This window comes from Phodopus roborovskii, unplaced genomic scaffold (genome assembly GCF_943737965.1).
Source record: "Phodopus roborovskii unplaced genomic scaffold, PHOROB, whole genome shotgun sequence".
Taxonomy (NCBI): domain Eukaryota; kingdom Metazoa; phylum Chordata; class Mammalia; order Rodentia; family Cricetidae; genus Phodopus; species Phodopus roborovskii.
The window spans coordinates 1,948,250-1,966,827 of record NW_026126410.1 but is presented as its reverse complement, the minus strand read 5'-3'; the positions used below and the strand labels follow the sequence as shown (position 1 = coordinate 1,966,827).

The 18,578-nt window shown below is 44.2% G+C and overlaps 1 protein-coding gene across 1 annotated transcript in view; it reads left to right on the top strand.

Annotated features, from left to right (window-relative positions):
* The first annotated feature begins 331 nt into the window (after window positions 1-331).
* Wwc2 (WW and C2 domain containing 2) overlaps window positions 332-18,578 on the top strand; it is a 158,217-nt gene continuing 139,970 nt past the window's right edge. Inside the window, exon 1 of the mRNA XM_051182385.1 lies at window positions 332-759. Within this exon, the coding sequence (XP_051038342.1) occupies window positions 629-759 (131 nt within the window). The 5' untranslated portion in view covers window positions 332-628. The remainder of the gene's footprint in view (window positions 760-18,578) is intronic.

The window sequence follows — 18,578 nt, the reverse complement described above, 5'->3', positions numbered from 1 at the left end:
TCCCCAAAGGGTCTGCTCGAAAGGAGATAACTCGGGGTGGAGAGGTGGGAGCGAGCTGTGCATTCCTTCGCCCTCCCGCCTCCCACCTGGTCTGGCCGCTCCCTTCCCCCCCCAAACTACCCCCGCCCCGGGAGTGCAGCCCGGCGTCCCGCCGCGGCCACCCCGGCAGCTGCAGGGTTAAGCTCAGGAATGTGGCGGCGAGGAATGTGCATGCAGATGAGGCGAGCGCGGGGCGGGGCCGGGGGCGGGGCGCATGCTAATCGCACGCAAATGAGGAGGCCAGTCGCCGCTGGGCCGTTGCTCTGCGGAGCTTCCCGGATCCGAGCCCAGACGGCGTCGGCCGGGGCAGCCTGGGCGCCGCGACCCTCGGCGGCCACAGGGGGACGGGGAGGAGGAGGAAGAGGCGGAGGCAGCGGCGGCAAGGAGGAGGAGGGCTCGCTCGCCTGTTCCGACGCAGATATGGTGGACTGATCCCCGGCAGGACCGAGAGCAGGGATTCCCGAGGCTTCCCCGCGCGTGGCCCGCCGCTCGTCCTGCGCCCCGCACGCCCCTCGCCGGTGCCCGCGTTCCCGCTGCGCCCCGTGCCCGGTCCCTATGGAGGCGCCGCTCGCCGGCGAGGCCGCCGACCATGCCTAGGAGGGCCGGGAGCGGGCAGCTGCCGCTACCCCGGGGCTGGGAGGAGGCCAGGGACTACGACGGCAAGGTCTTCTATATCGATCACAACACCAGGAGGACCAGCTGGATCGACCCCCGGGACAGGTGGGAAGCGGGGCCCCGGCCGGGCGTGGGGACCCGCCTCGGAAGTGTGGCGGCGGCTGTTGTCTGGGAGACCTGGCGGGCGCGGGGGGCGTGGGGCGTCGCCAGCTCTGCACCCCTGAGGTCTCTGGGTTGGGCGCGGGACCGCCGGCCTAGGCGCGGTTGTATCTATCTGCCCGCCAGGCGCCCCTTTTTGGGCCCCATTGCCCACTGCCTTCCCCACGCCCCTCCGGGACTTGTAGACACTCCCTGCCCCCAAGGGAAGGGCTGGGTTGGTGCTTCAGGCTGGTACCCCAAGTTCAGCTAGCCGGATCAGGGTAAGGGATACTTGAGTCCTCTGTAGACCTCCGGTTCTCTTTAAAGTTGGTCAGATGGAGGCAGAGGGCACCGTTCGACCTCTGTAAGGCACTCTGGGCTTGGGGCCTCCTGGAGGCCTAAGTGCACAGTGAGCAGCTAGCCATCTGGGCCACCTGTGGCATCTCTCCAGCCATCCTTGACTCCTGAGCTTTGACTGCAAGCTTTTGCTAGGGTGTGCCCCCAACCATGCTCTAGGTCGGGAGCATGGAACGTGGAGAGGGATCCCACTCCTGGCTGGACTTTTCTAGATTTGCCCCTCGGACTTTATAAACACTGTTTTGGAGTTTTGCTTCTTGCAATTATTCCTCACCTGATAACTTGAACTTGGTCAGATTTTCTTGTTGAAGTGGAATGCTCACTGGGACTGAACCCTGGCTACGGGTAGCCCAGACTTGGGCTTAGGCTTAATTTTGGACAGGTCTCTCAATACTAGCGTTTTGTTTTTACCTGGAGATCTGAAGCACACAGGCATTTAAGAAGTTCAGGAGTTGAAGTTTCGTGGAGTGCTCGCAAATGTTCCATGTCCCAACTTTCTTTTTACTCTTAGGGAAAGCATTTCTTAAAGTTGTTAGAAGACCACTAGGAGGGCATAGTATGGTGTCACACCTCTGTAAAAACTCAGCACTTGGGAGGCGAAAGGAGGAGGGTCCGGAGTTCAAGACCAATCTGGGTATAGGAGACCTTATCTTAAACAAACAAACAAACAAACAAACAAATCCCCCAAAACTATGTTAAGAACACTTTTACTTGTAAATTTGAAATCTGTCCATTCTAGGAGCTATTCCTTTTTGTTTTGTTTTATATTTCTAAAGTGCCTCATATGGTAGGTATGTAACTCAGGTTGGCTGGCTTGGAACTTATTATGTAACACAGGCTGTTCCAAACTCATAGCAATCCCCATGTCTCAGCCTCTTCCATGCAGGAATTACAGGTGCCAGCCACCATTCTAGATTAGTTCCTCCTTGTAAACTTGACATATACTCAGGGATGTCCCTGTCATTTACAGTTTTATATTTTCTGAAAAGTCTTACTGGCTTTTTATGTGATATGGGTTATAGTCTTTTCAGGTGCTTTTCTTATTGAACAACCCCCCCCCCCCAACTTCTTAGTTTGAACCGGAAATGCTTTTCCTAGAACTTTTGAAAGTTATTACAGAGCAGTTATAAGAAAGTCCCGTGCATCATAAATTCATGGACAATCCTTGTTAAATTATCCATGAAGATCTGGGTTTAGGTTTCCATCCCACTGAGGAAAGACACCTGTACCCAGGCCCCCCACAGCCCCACGGGCCATTGCTGGCCTGCTGAAAGTTATGACAAGAGTCACGCCTTCGAAGTCTCTCCAGGCATATTAGTTGTCATAAACTTCATGCTCCTGAGCCTGTTACTTAAGCTGTTGCACTTTGAAACTACTTAACAGATAGTAAATGTGGGGTGCCGATGGTGTGCACACAACAGTGGTTTGTGAGGCACCTGTATAAATATTTGACTTTTACAGTTGAGCGTGTGGTAGTTCTGTCTGATACTCAGAGTTTCAAGTTAACTTCAGCCCATGCTTGTACTTTCTAGGCATTTTACATCCTCTGCCACCTCAGCTTTCAAATGTATCGTTACTTCATCTCATTTGTCTACCAAAGAGGATTATAGGACTATGCAGTGGCTGGGTGAAGCAAATAGAAAGCGAAGTTTTATTACTTGGCTTCTCCGTATCGCTGCTGCTGCTGCTGCTTCTTCTTCTCCTTCTTCTTCTTTTTCGAGAAAGGGTGTCTCTGTATTGCTTTAAAGCCTGTCCTGGAACTAGCTCTGTAGACCAGGGTGGCCTCAAACTCTGAAGAGATCCACCATCCTATGCCTCCTGAGTTCTGGGACTAAAGATGTGCATCACCAACGCCCGGCTTTGTATCACTGTTTCTTATATAAGCCAGACATGCCTTTTACTTTTAGCTGGAATGGATTGTCAATTACTGTGAATGCTGTCTTTAGGAAAGTGGGAACCAAGTACTGTGTTCGGGACAAACAGTTTTGACCAAGTTGAATTCCTTTTTTTTCCATTTTCCTTACAGCTGTTAGTTAGGTCTTTAAGTACCAGGAGATATACATTTGAATTATTAGAAATATTTCTGAGTTGTGGTGTGAGAACTTTAAAAGATAGTACATGAAATCAGCCACTGTGACATGCTTTCTTTTAGTGCAACTGAAAAATAGTATGTTTTCCTAAGTAGTGTCAGGACTGATTAGAGATTTGGAGTAACCACTAACTCCTGTTAATTTTGCTACACAGCAAACATATGGATAGAGAGATGTTCCCCGGGCCAGTAGGAACTTTGAGGATTCTTTTGCATGATCAGATTGCAAACCCTGAAAGGAAAAAGAAAAGTGACTTGAGGTACCGTGGCCCTCAGTGGTTTTGGATCTTTAAAGCCACTTAATTGAAGTGCTTGGAATGATGTCTCCATTCATTATTGCTATTTTTATTATGTTAAGAGTGAGGATTTTGCTTTTGATAGTTCATCAGAATTCATCTAGTATCTTTGCTGGGCATTGGTGGCTCGTGCCTTTAATCCCAGCACTCCAGAGGCAGAGACAGGCAGATCTCTGTGAGTTCGAGGCCAGCCTGGTCTACAGAGCTAGTTCCAGAACCAGAACAGGCTCCAAAGCTACACAGAGAAACCCTGCCTCGAAAATTAAAAAACAAAACAAAACAAAAATCTAGTATTTCTGATTGGACAGAGAATTATGCTAAGTGAAGGAGGAGGCTGGGGAATTTTTTAAAATTAATTTTTATTTACATTAAAGACAATCTTATTTTACATACCAATCCCAGTTCCCTCTCCCTCCTGTCCTCCCATTCCCCTCACTATCCCTCCATCCCACCCCTCATCCACTCTTCAGGGAGGATGAGGCCTCCCATGGGGGCTCATCAAGTCTGTTACATTATTTGTGGCCGAGTGGAGGCCCTCCCCCATGTATCTAGGCAGAGAATATCCCTCCATAGGGAATGGGTTCCAAAAAGCCCATTCATACACTAGGGGTAAATATTGGCTCTGCTGCCAGTGGCCACAAGCCCCCCAACTGTCACCCATGTTCAGGGGGCCAGTTTTACAGCAACATAATTTCATACAAGGAGTACTGCAGCTAGTGCATGGGACCCAGTCACACGATGCAGACTTTGCTTGGGATGTACTAGACCTCTTACTGCTCTGTCTTGTATTATGTTGGACCAAGTTTTGGCATCAACTCTAGAATGTGGATAACATCACATCCTCATTGTGATATTTTCAGGGTCATGATTAGGACCCAGCCAACAGTTTTGTCTGTTCCATGAGTGTGTAGTGCCTTTGGAGGCCAGAAGAGAGCATCAGGTCCCCTGGGGTTGGAGTTGCAGATGATTGAGAGCTGCCATGTGGATGCTGGGCAATGAACCCTGCCTGGGTTCTCTATAAGAGCAGCCAGTGCCCTTAGCTGCTGAGCTGTCTCTCCAGCCCTTCGTTAACACTTGACCTTCGGGATTGAGCCGTGGTTCAGGAAGACCCTGATAATAGTGGAGACCACGTCATATTTACTGGGCTCTGTGAAGGTGATCTCCTTTTATTCTCCCTTCAGTTCTCTTGAGGTAGGTTTTTCTTACCTCATAATGACAGTTGAGGAGCAACCAGAGAAGCTAGCACTGGTCAAGTGTGTCATCAGGGTCTGGTACTACGCAATGTGTTTGTAGAGCAGGGGTTCTCAACCTGCCTAGTGCTGCAACCCTTTATTACTGTTCCTCATGTGCCGGTGACCCTAACCATAAAATTATTTTCATTGCTACTTCATAACTTTAAATTTGCTCTGTTATGAATCGTAGTGCAAATGCCTGTGTTTGCAGATGGTCTTAGGTGACCTCTGTGAAAAGGGTCAAGACCCACAGGTTGAGAACCACAGTCTAGAGCTTGTGCCTGGTTCCTTGGCTTCATGGAGGCTTTGTTTCCTGAGGTTGTTATTTTGTGGGTTCTCTCTCCTGTCCCCCTCTTATTTTGCTCACCATGAACACTTTTTGACTACCCCAGTTGGTATTAATGGTGGATCATAAATCATGGTCAAATGGGCTGGGGTTTTAGAGCACTACCTTCAACACAGGAGAAGCTGGAATTGGGAAGGATTGATTCATGGCCTCTTGAGTAGAGGGCTGAGTGGGCAGGCATTAGCATTTTGCACACTTCCCATCCTTGTGCTAGATGCTAGTCTGAGATGCAGTAATTTTGTCCAGTGAGGCAATTTTATGTTATGATGGACTCTAATCTGTAGTTTATGCCTAAGGTCAGGTAGAGAGTGAGTTGTAGCTTCAAAGTGAAGAGAGACTTGTGGTGGTGTATGAACGAAGGAGGCAGGAGTGCTCGCTCCCTGCATTACTGATGTCAGAGCAGCCTCTGTGTCCACACTCAGTTGTCAATCTCCTTTCCTTTCAAATCGGGTTAAGTACTGAACCAACATTTCTCAAGTCTTAATTCCATATTACTGCCTTATGTGCCTTTTGTTTGTGTTAATTGTTAACTGAATGTTGGTTAGGTCAATTAATTGAAGGCTAAAATCAAAGAGTGTAATTTGAGCTACTCTCCTATTTTTAGTTTCTGATTGGGCTTCCAGAAAAAAAAAATCAAACATACATACATACATACATATCAATCATACCCTGAGCTACCAACAACCAGAGACTATCAATTTTCCAGGTGTATTAGAAATAATGAGAGAAGTGAGCTGCTACATCTCAAAGCATATGAATATGTGAATTACTTATAAGTGCAGAAAACCCACCATCAGCTCCAATAGTCTTAATTGTACTGCTGTGGTTATAGTTGCTGGATATTGTTCCTTCCCAGCAGGCTTAGCGTCTGGGTGCCAAGTGATGCTGAAAGTTAGCTGAATGATTATGGTGTTTGAAGTTGTGGAGGGGTTGTAAATAGAGTTTGGACTTTTAATCACTTGAGGAAGTGTTAAACTAAACTATGATGTCTCCTAAGAATCCCCATAGAAATATTTCTAGTTTCCAGCACAGTTTGCTCCTATGCTTGCCAGAGTGAGCAATCATTGCTTGGTATATTTGAATGACTAAGGTTTCTTCTGTGACTTTAATGGTCTTCAGTATGTAGTTTAATTTTTCTGTAAGGTTCAGGACAATAGTTGGTTTTTCAAGAAAAACTGGTATTTATAAACACACTATTTGTTTTGAGCTGCAAATTGCTAAGTTGTCAGCTACAGTCAGCCATTGTGACATGTGGTCTACAAGCAAGTGGTATTTAACTTTAATGAGAGGAAGCCTGGTACATTTCGAAGTGTGGAAGCTGCCTGCAGGCCCTGCTCTGCCTTGTAAATGCCATTTGCTTCCCTTTCTTGGTAAAATTCTGTAGAAAGTGAGGTTTTCTGTGTGTGTGCCTGGCTTCATCTTGCTGGTGTGGGAGTTGGTGATACTATGTATCACCTCCTGTGTTGGCTGGAATCCAGTGGCAGTTCTGGGAGCCTGGTTTGCTATAGGTCCGAAGTAGAGATTATTTTTATGGTATGTAGGTAGCTCAACCAAGGTTTCGTTTGGTAAGTTAACAAATCCTTGACACCTATCAGATTTATTTTATTGTCGTTGTGTTGTTACTGCCACTATTAATGCATTTATTTTGGAGAAAATCTCTAGTCTAGGTTGGTGTTCACCTTTCTGTGTAGTTGAAGGATGACCTGAAGAGGGAGAGGAAGTAGATTGCTGGTGACGATGTTGTGTATATGTGTGTGTCTGTGTGTAGGTGTGTGTGTGTATGTGTGTGATGTGTGTGAGTGTGTGTGTGTAGGACTAAACTTGATGTTGAGATTCTTCCTCCATTGCTTTTCACCTTATACGTTGAGTTGTGGTCTCTCACTGAACTCAGAATTTAGCAATTCCAGATACTCTAACTAGCCAGCAACTCCGGGAATCCTAAAGAAGTAGGCTTTGATGCCAGTGAAGGAATGGACTTGCCAGGGAGAGTGAGGGCAAGTCGGCCAAGAGTGGGCATGTCCTTTCCCCCTGTCCTTTATTTATATAGGCTGCCACCAAAAGGTGTGGGCCTAGATTTAAGGGGGAACTTTCCACTTGAAAAGATCTGGGTTTAGGGTGGGTCTTCCCATCTCAAATGATTCAATCAAAAAAAAAAAAAAAAAAAAAAAAAAAAAAATCCTTCACTGGTATACCCAGCTGCATTGGGTTTTAGTTAATTCCAGATGTAATCAAGTTGACAACCAAGAATAGCCACCATACCCTGTTCCTGCTTCCTGAGTGCTATGATTCCGGGTGGTCTGTCTACCTTCATTCATGTGAATTCTGGAAATCTAACCTCTGGTCCTCACATTTAAACAGCAACTGCTTACCCTCTGGGTGATCTCCCAAGCCCCTTTTAGTAATTTATTTTCAAAAATTTAAAATTGTAACATATGACATGCACGCATACACTCACACTCACAGGCATGCACACACAGACACACGTGTGCACTCACTTGTGCATGTGTACACCTGCACAAGCACACATAGTCTTGGGAACCACAGCCCCACCCAGTGTGGAGGTCGGAGGACAATGGGTATGAGTAGGTTCTCTTTTTCCACCATGGGAGTATACCTTGATCATCAGGCTTGGTTCTGTAGCCATCTCATCAATCCATTGGTCTTTATTTGTGAGTTGGAACCTCTCTCTATAGCTCACGGCTGCTTTGACATCTTGAATCTGCTGTTTCACCTTTCCTGGTGCTGAGAGTGGAGAGTGGAGGTCCACACTGCCTTGCCTGGCCTTAGAAACTTGTAAAAAGAATTGTACATACAGATATGGGAAAAATATCCAACAAAAAGTACCAAAATTTAAAGGTAGAATAGCAGTAGGAGGTATTTAGTATTTAGTATTATGTCTTCATATATGGAAATTCTAGGTTTTGTATGTGTGTGTGAGTGTGTATGTATGTAGGCTAGAAAATGACTTTGGCTGTCATCCCAGAAACATCATCCACCTCTTTTGAGACTGGGTCTCTCAGGTGGTCTGGAGCTTACCAGTTAGGCTAGATGGACTTGTCTCTGAGTCCCAGGGATCCTCCTATCTCTGCTTCCTTAGGGCTGAGATTACAAGTATATAACACGTAGAGCATTTTACTCAATGTGCTCAATACTTTTATGCCAGTTTGGCACAAACAATAGTCATCTGAGAGGAGGGAACCTAATTAAGAAAATGTCTCCACGAGATGGGATTGTAGGCAGTCCTGTAGGTCATGTTCTTAATTAGTGATTGATGGGGGAGGGCTAACGTGGAATAATAAGGATCTGGAAAAACAGATAGGCTAAATAGATGTTTATTTAGGGAGAAATAACTTAACAACAGAGACAGATGAATGCCAACAGGTTCCCGTCCCAAGGATGCCTCTGGGAGAGTCCCTACTTCAGACCCCAGGTCATGTTCACACCTGTCCCTACCCCCAGTGGACATGGTCAGTGTAACAGGTGCTGACAGAGTGAATATCTCACTACAGAGGGCTAAGCTTATTGTGGGTGGTGCCATCCCTGGGCTGGTGGTCCTGGTTGCTGTAGTAGGCTGAGCAAGCCAGTGAGCAACATTCCTCTGTTGCAGAGGAATTGTCCACACAAACATTCTACTATCCCAATAAAGCAACCTTGAATCTAGGATGGAGGCATCGATTGGATGAATGGGATTAGTCATAAGGTTCTTGGAGGGCTTTGCAGGGTGAATAGAGAGGTCAGTAAGGGACTCAAGAGGAGTTGGAAGTCTGGAGAATGTGGAGAGAGGATTGGCCAATCACTCTGCTCTCTTTGGATTTTTCAGGTCTTTATTTCAATTTCTGACTCCCAGGTTTTTATTGTACTAGAATAAATTAGGTAATAATTTCCCCCATGGCCTCTGCATCAGCTCCTCCCTCCAGGTTCCTGCCATGCTTGTGTTCCTGTCCTGGCTTCCTTCAGTGTTGAACTGCCACCTTGAAGTGCGAGCTGAATGAGCCCTTTCCTCCCCAAGTTTCTTTGGTGTTTCCTTACAGCAGTAGTAACCCTAACCAAGACACATGGGTTTGAGCCATTGAACTCAGGGTCTGTTGCTAGCAAGACAAGTGATTTATTGACTGAGCTAGGCTTGCACTGGGAAAATTAACTTTTCTATGGCATGTTGATATTATTTATACCAGTCACAAGCTGGTGATGATGATCAAACAAAATAATCCCATGTACTAACCTTACTGTATACTGAGAGCTGAAACTTGTTATAGTCAAGAGTGTCCCCCAATATACTATATTTACTTTTGTTTTGTGAATAATTTTTTTCGTGTATTGTTAGCTCTGCTTTTAGTAAATAACTCATAGTTCCAGAAGTGTAATAGTGAGAATATTTGAGAGCTGGAGAGATGGCTTAGTGGCTAAGACCACTGGCTAATCTTCCAGAGGACCTGGATTTAAGTCCTAGCACTCACATGGCAGCTCATAACTGTCTGTAACTCTTATCCTAGGGGAAATCTGTGGCCCCCTTCTGGCCGTTGAGGGCACTGCATGCATATGGTACACATACTGCAGGCTAAACACTCATACACTTTTTTAAAAAAAAGTGAGAATGTTTGGAAATAGAACTACCTGGGCCATTATAGGATAGCACAATTAGGCTTTGAGGATTAGTTCTTCACATCATAGCTTATGAGGAGTTCGGAAATATAGTCTTCACCACTCCTGTGTGTGCAGAGGCTTTCCTCTGTGTGCCATGGCCTGTGCTGATTACCAGTTCTGAATGTGAGCGACAGAGAGTTGTGCTATAAAATCCCGATTGAAATTCTGTCTTACTAATAGACCATGGAGGAGTGTGTGTGTGGGTTGGTTTTTTTTGTTTGTTTGTTTGTTTTTATTTTATTGATGTTTCTGTTATATAAGAAGGCTGTTTTATTAAGTTGCAGTGATCCTCAATAAAATTTAAAACATGGTAGGCAACTTTTATTGCAGCAGATTTGAAGGACACACAGTTTTGTTTAGTGTAAAACTTTAATCCCTCAGTTTCCTATGCACGTGATAGTCAGTAAAGATAAGGGTTCAGTTTTTCTTTCTCCCTTGAAATTATGGGGAGAATGTTTGCACCAAATCTGTGCTATCACGGTACTGGCCAAGGTGAGGTTTTGGGTGGTCAGTAATCCTGACCCACATGGCATATTTTTATTTTTCCTGGTTATCAGGGGATTTGAATTTGGTTGAAACAGTTCTTATATTTACTTTCCCCTTTGCTTCCCTTCATTTCTGCTGAGTGGTGGAATTTATGACACTTCTTAAGACAGTTAAAAATGTGAACTGGTGTTTGACTTGGCAGGATGTTTAGTGCCCTGGTTTGCTATAGATACCAGGAACCAATGTGGGTGTCTGACTCGGTCCTTGTCTCCGCTCTAGTGCTTTGCCTGTAGGATGTGTGTAGATGCATTCTTGCTGGGTTTCCTAATGTCTCATATACAAGGAGCACACCTGCGTGCCTGCATCACTAATGATTTCATAAAATTCATTCCTGTTCATTGAAGATAGAGACCTGCTTTGTATGTGTACCACCCCATTTTGTTCCTCCTTAGATTACCTGTCCCCAGCGGACACTGCATTCACTGAACAGCTCTGTAAGAAGGAGGTATAAGATGCAACCATTTGCCCCTACTTAGTTTACCTGGCATTACCCTCTTGTCATTCACTCACACATTCACATATTCATCAAACATGTATTGAAACCAGTATTCAGGCACTGATAGATCAAGAGGACACAGCGTTGAGCAAAATAAATAAGGTCTGACTTTCGTAATTCTTATATTCTAGTTTGGGGAAGGGCAAAGAAAATAATGTTCATCATCCTTCACTGTGGCCATGGTGAGGTGACAATGATGTCGTTGGAAACTGCTTTGAGTTGGGAGGTTGTTCGTTTTTGAGGAGCTAAATTTATCTAAGAACATCCATCCACATGGAGATCTTGGGGGAGACTAAATGGTGTAGGCCTACTAGAAGGCCAAGAGACTTCCAGACCAGGGCTTTAGGGTAGGGTAGCCTCTAGGAGTGTGACTATTACATATCAGCTAATGGAGATGATGTTGGACGTTTGATGATGGATTTTTACTAGCCATGGTTTCAGTGTGTGATAGAGAACATCTCCTTCAGTTTCGAAGGTCTTGGGCTGCCTTCTCCCAAACAGATGTGCTTGATGTATTTAAGACGCTGAACTGGAAGGCCTTTCTTTAGTGGTGCTGTGGGGCTGAGACTGAGCGAAAAGGACCTGACCATTTTCGTCTTGTAGAATGTTTCACTTCAAGCTTTTGGAAGGCCTTAAAAGCTGGAGATTTTTAGTTGGTCATGGAGAGTGCTATAGTCCCACCTCTTGGGAGGCAGGTGCAGGGTTGTGAGTTTGAGGGCAACCTGAGCTACAAGAAGCTTAGTGGTAGAATGCTCACCTAGCTTGTGCAGGGTCTTGGACTCAGTCCCCAGTATGGGGTAAAAATTGAAAAGACTCCAGACTCTGTGTTTTATTTATATATGTAAAGACGGCTCAGGAGGTAAAGTGAACACCTGATGACCCAAAATCCATGTAGCAACATCTCTAATCCCAGCATTCCCACTGTGAGGTGGGAGCCAAGAGACAGGAGAATCATCTCAGGCCACACAGGAACAAAAACAGGCAGAGCCCTGCCTGCATAAGGTGAAAGGCAGGAACCAACTCCTGCCCTCTGACGGCCACATGTGAGTCATGGTGTTTGCATGCCTGATTGTGTGTGTGCGTGTGCATATGCAATACATGAAATAAATACAAATAACGGAGACCACTCCTCTCTGGAGAGGGGATCATAGATGCTGTTTCTGTGAGAAACTGTTGGAGCTTGTACTAAAACGATGGCCTCTTAAATGGGAAACAGTGAATGGATTTCTGTTTTCAGGGTAGTAAAAAAGAACATGCTAATGGTTTAGGTGCCTGAAACCCGAGAGCAGGGAGGATGGAAGCTTTTCTGAATTACTGTTGGGCAAGGACCAAGAGGGGTGTGGTTGACTGTGCTTGACTGCATTGGAAACCCAGAGTTCTTTTTCAGATGTCTAGGTCTAAGCTGTTCAAAAAGGATACCTAGTAGACATCTGGATGTAGAAGCTGGAATGGAGGAGACAGCTCAGAACTGGAGATGCTGAAGTGGGTATGAACAGCATTTAAAGCTGTTGACCCTTGAGTCATGTGCCAGTGTGTTTTCGTGTTTTGAAACTGTTCCAGCCAGGATGGCTTAATTTTTGTTTTCACTAGAACATATGTAATACTTACTGACAACTACTGTGCTAAAGAAGATGATAACGATGATGGTAATGTTGATAAATACCATTCACTGAACCTTTTTCATGTTGTCTCAGGCTATGTGAGGGCAGGCACTGTGTCTTGTTCTATATTTTAGTGTCCACCTGTAAGCAAGCTCTTAACTTACTAGGCAAATGAAACCTTTGATAAGCCCATTAGCACCCTCTTCTGTTTTTTGAATGAGGCTTGAATTTGTCCTCCATAGATTCAGGGGATGTCTTAGGTCTTCCGGGAGCTTCTCTGAACAAATGCTCAAAATTCTCTAAGGAGGGAACCAGCTTGGCCACACTCCTGTCTGTGTGGCTTCCTGCACCGTGATGCCATCCTTCACAAGGTCTTCACCAGAGCTGGGTACAAGGTGCCTGGACTTCGACCTCAAGGCCTTCTTTCTTAAAAATGTTAGCCACCTTTGAATACCTTTGTATTATGAAACTGAGTTAAGGCAAGGCGGTGGTGGTGCATACCTTTGATCCCAGCACTTAACTTGGGAGGCAGAGGCAGGAGAATCTCTGTAGGTTAGAGACCAGCCTGGTCTACAAAGTGATTTCTGGGACAGCCAGGACTGTTACATAGAGAAGCCTTGTCTCAAAAACTAAACCAAACCAAACACCCCAAAAACCAAACCAAACTAAATACCCCCCATTTTAGCATCTGAGAGCTTGCAAGTTTAAGTGACTTGTCTTGAGAACACAAAGCTTTGGAGGGGTGGCAGAACCAGGCTTGTGTGTTGGACTTCAAAGCCATGCTTTAGCCACATGTTGTCTACAAGTTACTCCTTGTACAGCCTTTATCCTCCTGTCTGGGGCTTGGGAGTCATAGCTACTTTTGAGGACTTAGTCTAAATTTCATCATTTGAAACTTCCTCCAATCTTAGCTGCATCTTATCTCGTAGGACCTTAATTGCTCAACTTGATTCTAGCTTCTGTAATGTGTACGGTGTTTGCCACCTCCAGCTGGATTACTGCCTTCTCCGAGTTTGTCCTCTAATCTTCCCAGGCGATCGGGTAGGTACCACTTAGTCAAATCATGCACAGCATTATTTATTTATGCGGCCCTCAGGACACATAGCAAAGATACCCCGTGGGTATTAGTTGCACAAATTCAGTCTAATTTGATTCTGTCACTTCTGCCTTATTCCAGTGTTTTAGCCTCTTTCAGAGACTGAGATGTGATACACTGTAAATCCTCTTTATCCCTGTCCTCTGGTTCTAAAACCTCTTTGCCCTTGGATTGTGGCCTCCTCCTGACTCACTCAGTAACCGCTTTCCGCCACCTGGGCCCTCCAAGCTTGTCCTCCCTGAACTGTCTGTAATGGAGCAGACCTTCTGATAAAGCCAGGGCTGCTTCCAGGGCCTTCCTTTCCTGTGCATCCCTTTTCATCAGTGTCAGACCTGTTGTGATCCACTGTGTGAGCGAGCCTGAATCCCATTCTAGATGTGAGAATTACAGACCTTATTGGAATTCCTTTCTACCCTGAGACTTGTAATTGGTCCTAAATCTTGGTTGGGATAGGGTAAGGTGGGGTAATGCCAGTATATTGTTAATCCCAACCATATAATAGTATGCTTTAAATGTCTTAGATTTGGATCCACAGCCTTTATAAATAGCAAGTGACAGAAATCAGGGTGTATGGTGTTTCACTTGATTTGCTTTTTAGCCTATGGGCCTAACCTGGAAGGATCTATTTAGAAGGATGATTGTAGAGAAAACATGTGATTTGCACATTCTCTCTTCCTGTCTGAACTGTACTTTTTTTTTTTTTTTTTTTTTTTTTTTTGAGTTTGTAGTAATTGACCAGCATGCCACATACTTGCTTCTATTTGGGCATCTGGTGTTCCTAACACTTCTACTGTTTACTTCCTCAGAGAGGCAAGTTTGTGAACTCTAATTAAACGCTTAGATTATGCATGCAAAAAAATCTTTTGTTCCTATGTTGCTATGAGCAACAGTTGGAAAAGTTAACCTTCCCTATCACAAGGAGTTGTAGACAGATATGTGAATTTTAGCAGATTTTTTAAGGAGCCATCATTCAGTGTTGAGTGTTCTACCTATGACAGAAACTGCTACTTGACCATAATTATGGTGAAGGAAGAAGGCAGTAGATGTGAATAACCACATTGACAGAACATTCCTAAAATACTATTCAAATGAGGCGAGGCTTTGCTGGGCAGTGGCAGAGTAGCCAAGCATTGAGTATTTTAGCCACTTGTCTGACTGGATTTGCTGTTGTGAACTAAAAAGAAGCTGTGCTCAGTGGCTTGCATGGAAAGGCCATGACTTACCTGACTTTTCTTGATGTATGGAAGGCTTTTCTTTCTTTCTTCCCCATACAACATTATCTCTTTCTCTCCCCACTCTGGGTTTCAGTGCCCCTACCATCTTGTCCACATCTGACCCAGTCCTTCTTGATGACAGGTCAGAGTTGTTATCCGATTCTGTTGCATGACTTTTAAATTATATTTCAGTGTGCTTTTTATGCTAACAGTGTTTACCAAAATTAGTGGCGGTAATGAAGATTGACCCATTTGGATAAAAGTCTTGCCCTCAGCCCTCCCTGCCTTTGAACACAGACAGGCTTCATATATTCTTTCCCAGAAGTCACTGGGAATTAGGCTGGACTGTGCAAGTCAGGTTCACAGTGCTGAGAAGTGCCCCCACAGAGAGAGGTTGATAGTGATGATGCAATTACTTTTCCCTCTCAGGGTCCAGCACTCATTGAGGAGGAGCAGGTGTCCTCTCCTGGCATGTTCTCCTCTACCCCAGCTCTGTTGAGAGCAGACCCTGAGGTGATAGTCAGACAAAGTTTGTGAGGGATTCTAGAAGGGCCAGCTGAGGGTCCATCTTCAGGAGGAGTGCAGGCTCGCACAATTGTTGTTCAATGAAGCTGTAGATTGTCCATATATGTTCCAATGATTTTTTAAAAAGTAATATTTTAGGATCAAATATTCAGATTCCGTTTTGCATATATTAAGATGATAGTTTTTTGTTTGTTTGTTCATTTGTTTTCCTTTTGCTTTTTGGGACAGGGTTTCTCTGTGTAGTACTAGCTGTCCTGGGATGTGATTTGTAGACCAGGCTGGTCTCGAACTCACAGAGATCTGCCTGCCTCTGCCTCCCAAGTGTTGGGATCAAAAGTATGAACCACCATGCCTCAGCCAAGAAGTCAGTTTTTAAACTATAAGGATAATCTTAATTGTCAATTCTAAAAGACTCTGGATTATGCTTAATTGACATTTAAGCAATCCATCCATTGATGTTTGTTGAAGGGCTTTTAAAAAAGGAGACTGCGACGTCCAAATGACAGCAGTGGTACTCTTTGTAGCTGTAGGGAGAAACATCACTAAACATCACTTTACAAATAAAAAAAATAAATCATTCTAAGTTAATCAGTAATTTGGAGAGAAAAAAAAAAAAAAAAAAACAGGAAAGCTGGGTTTCCTTTTCTGGTCTCAGGACAATGAGGAATCAGTTGGAAAACCAGTTATCCTAAGAATTTTAGGGTCAGCTACCTGAAAGGGTGTTTATTTATACATTTTATTGAAAAGCTCCGGTATTCACATTCATGAAATCATGGCATAAAGATGACATATTGTGAATTGATAACAAAAAAAGATACTTAATTCTGAGGTACAATGATCACCACCATGGTTTCATTTGAGTTAAAACAATTCTTAAAGCCATACCTTCTGACATCTGCACACTAGTCATTTTGAACAAGGAATCTTTATTAATGGCTCTTCTGGGAGGAAATAGAAGCAGATTGCAGGAAGTTGAAGTTTATGTAATAGTTTTGGAGGCCACGTGAAATGATTCTATACATAAATTCATAAAACTCTACCTTTACAAGAAAGGAAATGTACAAATATTTCAAATTTGTAACTGAGTGCAAAAGTAGTTAATATTATTGACTTTCCTGTGCCTTTATCTGCACAAAAATTGTCTGAGCTCTTCTGCTGCAAGATACACTTGACTATGTAAAACACATTCCCATTTGTTTTTCATAGCATTGGAGATGCTGGGCCCACATGTGGTAAGAGCTCCGCCTTGAGCTGTCCCACAGTTCCCAAATCACGGTTTAACAAAGGACATTGCAGGAGAGCATGGTGTATTAAACTCTTGTGATGATTGCTGCCCTAATGTAGAGGTACAAAGTTGTCTGTGGGTGCAGGGCTGTCAATGGAGGGAATGAATATCTTTGGTTTCTATGGCTTTTAGTTTTGCTGGGTTAAAATACCACCACCTGGTTACTTGATTTAGTTAAACATTAGTCCAAGTTAAAAAGTTTTATGCAGTTGAAGATCATCCAAACTGAAAATACCTTGCTTCTTTTTTTCAGTGACATGAAAAGGCTATAAAGTTGAAATTTTCACGTTCATAAGTAAAGTTTTATCATAACAAAGCCCTCTCTCTCATTTACAGCTTGCCTGTCTTCTCACTCTGATGGCAGAGTTCCTGGCTCTAAGTGTGTGTGTGTGTGTGTGTGTGTGTGTGTGTTTTTCTAGCGCTGTCACTTAAGGACCAACTAGGCATACATTATGAGCATAACCTATATCATCTAACATAAACAATAGCTTATAATTCATAGAAATGTAAACAGTTTATTTTGTCTTTAGAATTTTAATGAACCATATATTCTTTAAGCTTTCACATACATTCTTCATGTAATTCTTTTAAATTAATATTTTTTATTTTGTGTGTGTGTGTGTGTGTGTGTGTGTGTATGTGTTCCATAGGCCAATTTAACTGTGGTCTTCACTTACTCTTCACCCTTAGCTGTGGAGGCAGGTCTCTCAGTGAACCTGTAGCTCAGTATTTGGTTAGGCTGCTGGCCATCGAGCCCCAGAGATCCTCCCATCTCTGCAGTGCCAGACTACAGCAGGCACATATTACTACAGCCAAATTCTCATGTGGGTACTGGAGATTCGAACTCAGGGCCTCGTGCTTGTGTGGCTAGAACCTGACTGAGTGAGCCACCTTCCTACCTTATCTCACTTAATTCTTACCACAACATCTTGAAGTGAATATGTTCAGTTGTTCCAATTTCATTTGTTGTTGTTTTCATAAAAAACAAAAACAAAACAAAAAAAACCAAAAAACAAAAACAAAACAAACAAACAAACAAACAAAAAAAACCCCAAATCTGTTGTTTATTATTTCTGCTGACTTTCCTGAGCTCTGAAAGTCTCTTCTTGCCATGACACTGTCCTTGGGACACAGTGAAAGCACCTTTCCCCACCTCGCTGTGGAACGGAAGATGCTCTATTGTTCTCTCCAGGACAGGTTCTACCAGCCACTCTCTTACATGAGTTTAAATGTGTTACTTTTGAAAGGGTACTAGCTGGACAGGTACACAGTTTGAATGAATAAAGGCATGCTGCTGTGACTTGGCCTTGGCTTCGTGTGTCTTTTCAGGGTTCCTGGCTGTCTATGGCCTTGGTCTCCAGTGTGACTGTGTTTTGGGGTGGTGGGGAAGTTCAAAGGTTCGAATCACATGAGGTTCTGAGGCCAGAGGGCTGCTGCCATCTGAAGGGAATAAGGTAGTTCTTTTGGGACCCAGTAGCTCTTAATTTTGGTTTTTATTTGTTTGATTTTTCATAACAGGGTTTCTCTGTTAGTAGTCCTAGCTGTCTTGGAACTCACTTTGTAGAGCAGGCTGGCCTTGAACTCACAGAGATCTGCCTGCCTCTGCCTCCTGAGTGCTAGGGTTAAAGGTGTACAGCCACCACCGCCCAGCTATTTGGACCCAATATTTCTTGCCAGACTAAGTGGTTACAGAAACTGGAGCTCCAAGCCCGGTCTTTCAGTGGCTTCCTGTCTGGCCCTTCCTCTTGCACAGGCTCCTGCCATTGTGATTTTGTTCCCATAAGATCCTCACCAGGACCCAGCTAATGATAATGGCCTTGAACTTCCAGAACCCCTAAGTGTCTAAACCACTTTTCTTTGTAAAGTTTTCCAGGCTCCAATATTATTAAAGTAATAAGAATTGTACTAAAACATACATTCAATGAGAAGAAATCATCCATTGCTCCTGGATCCCCTTTTCTTTTCCCAAAGGAGCCCCCTATGGTGTCAAACCAGGGAGAAAGGCAGCCTGAAAGCAGGCCGAGGCTGAGGTGAGTTCTCGAACTGTAGGATCTAGCTG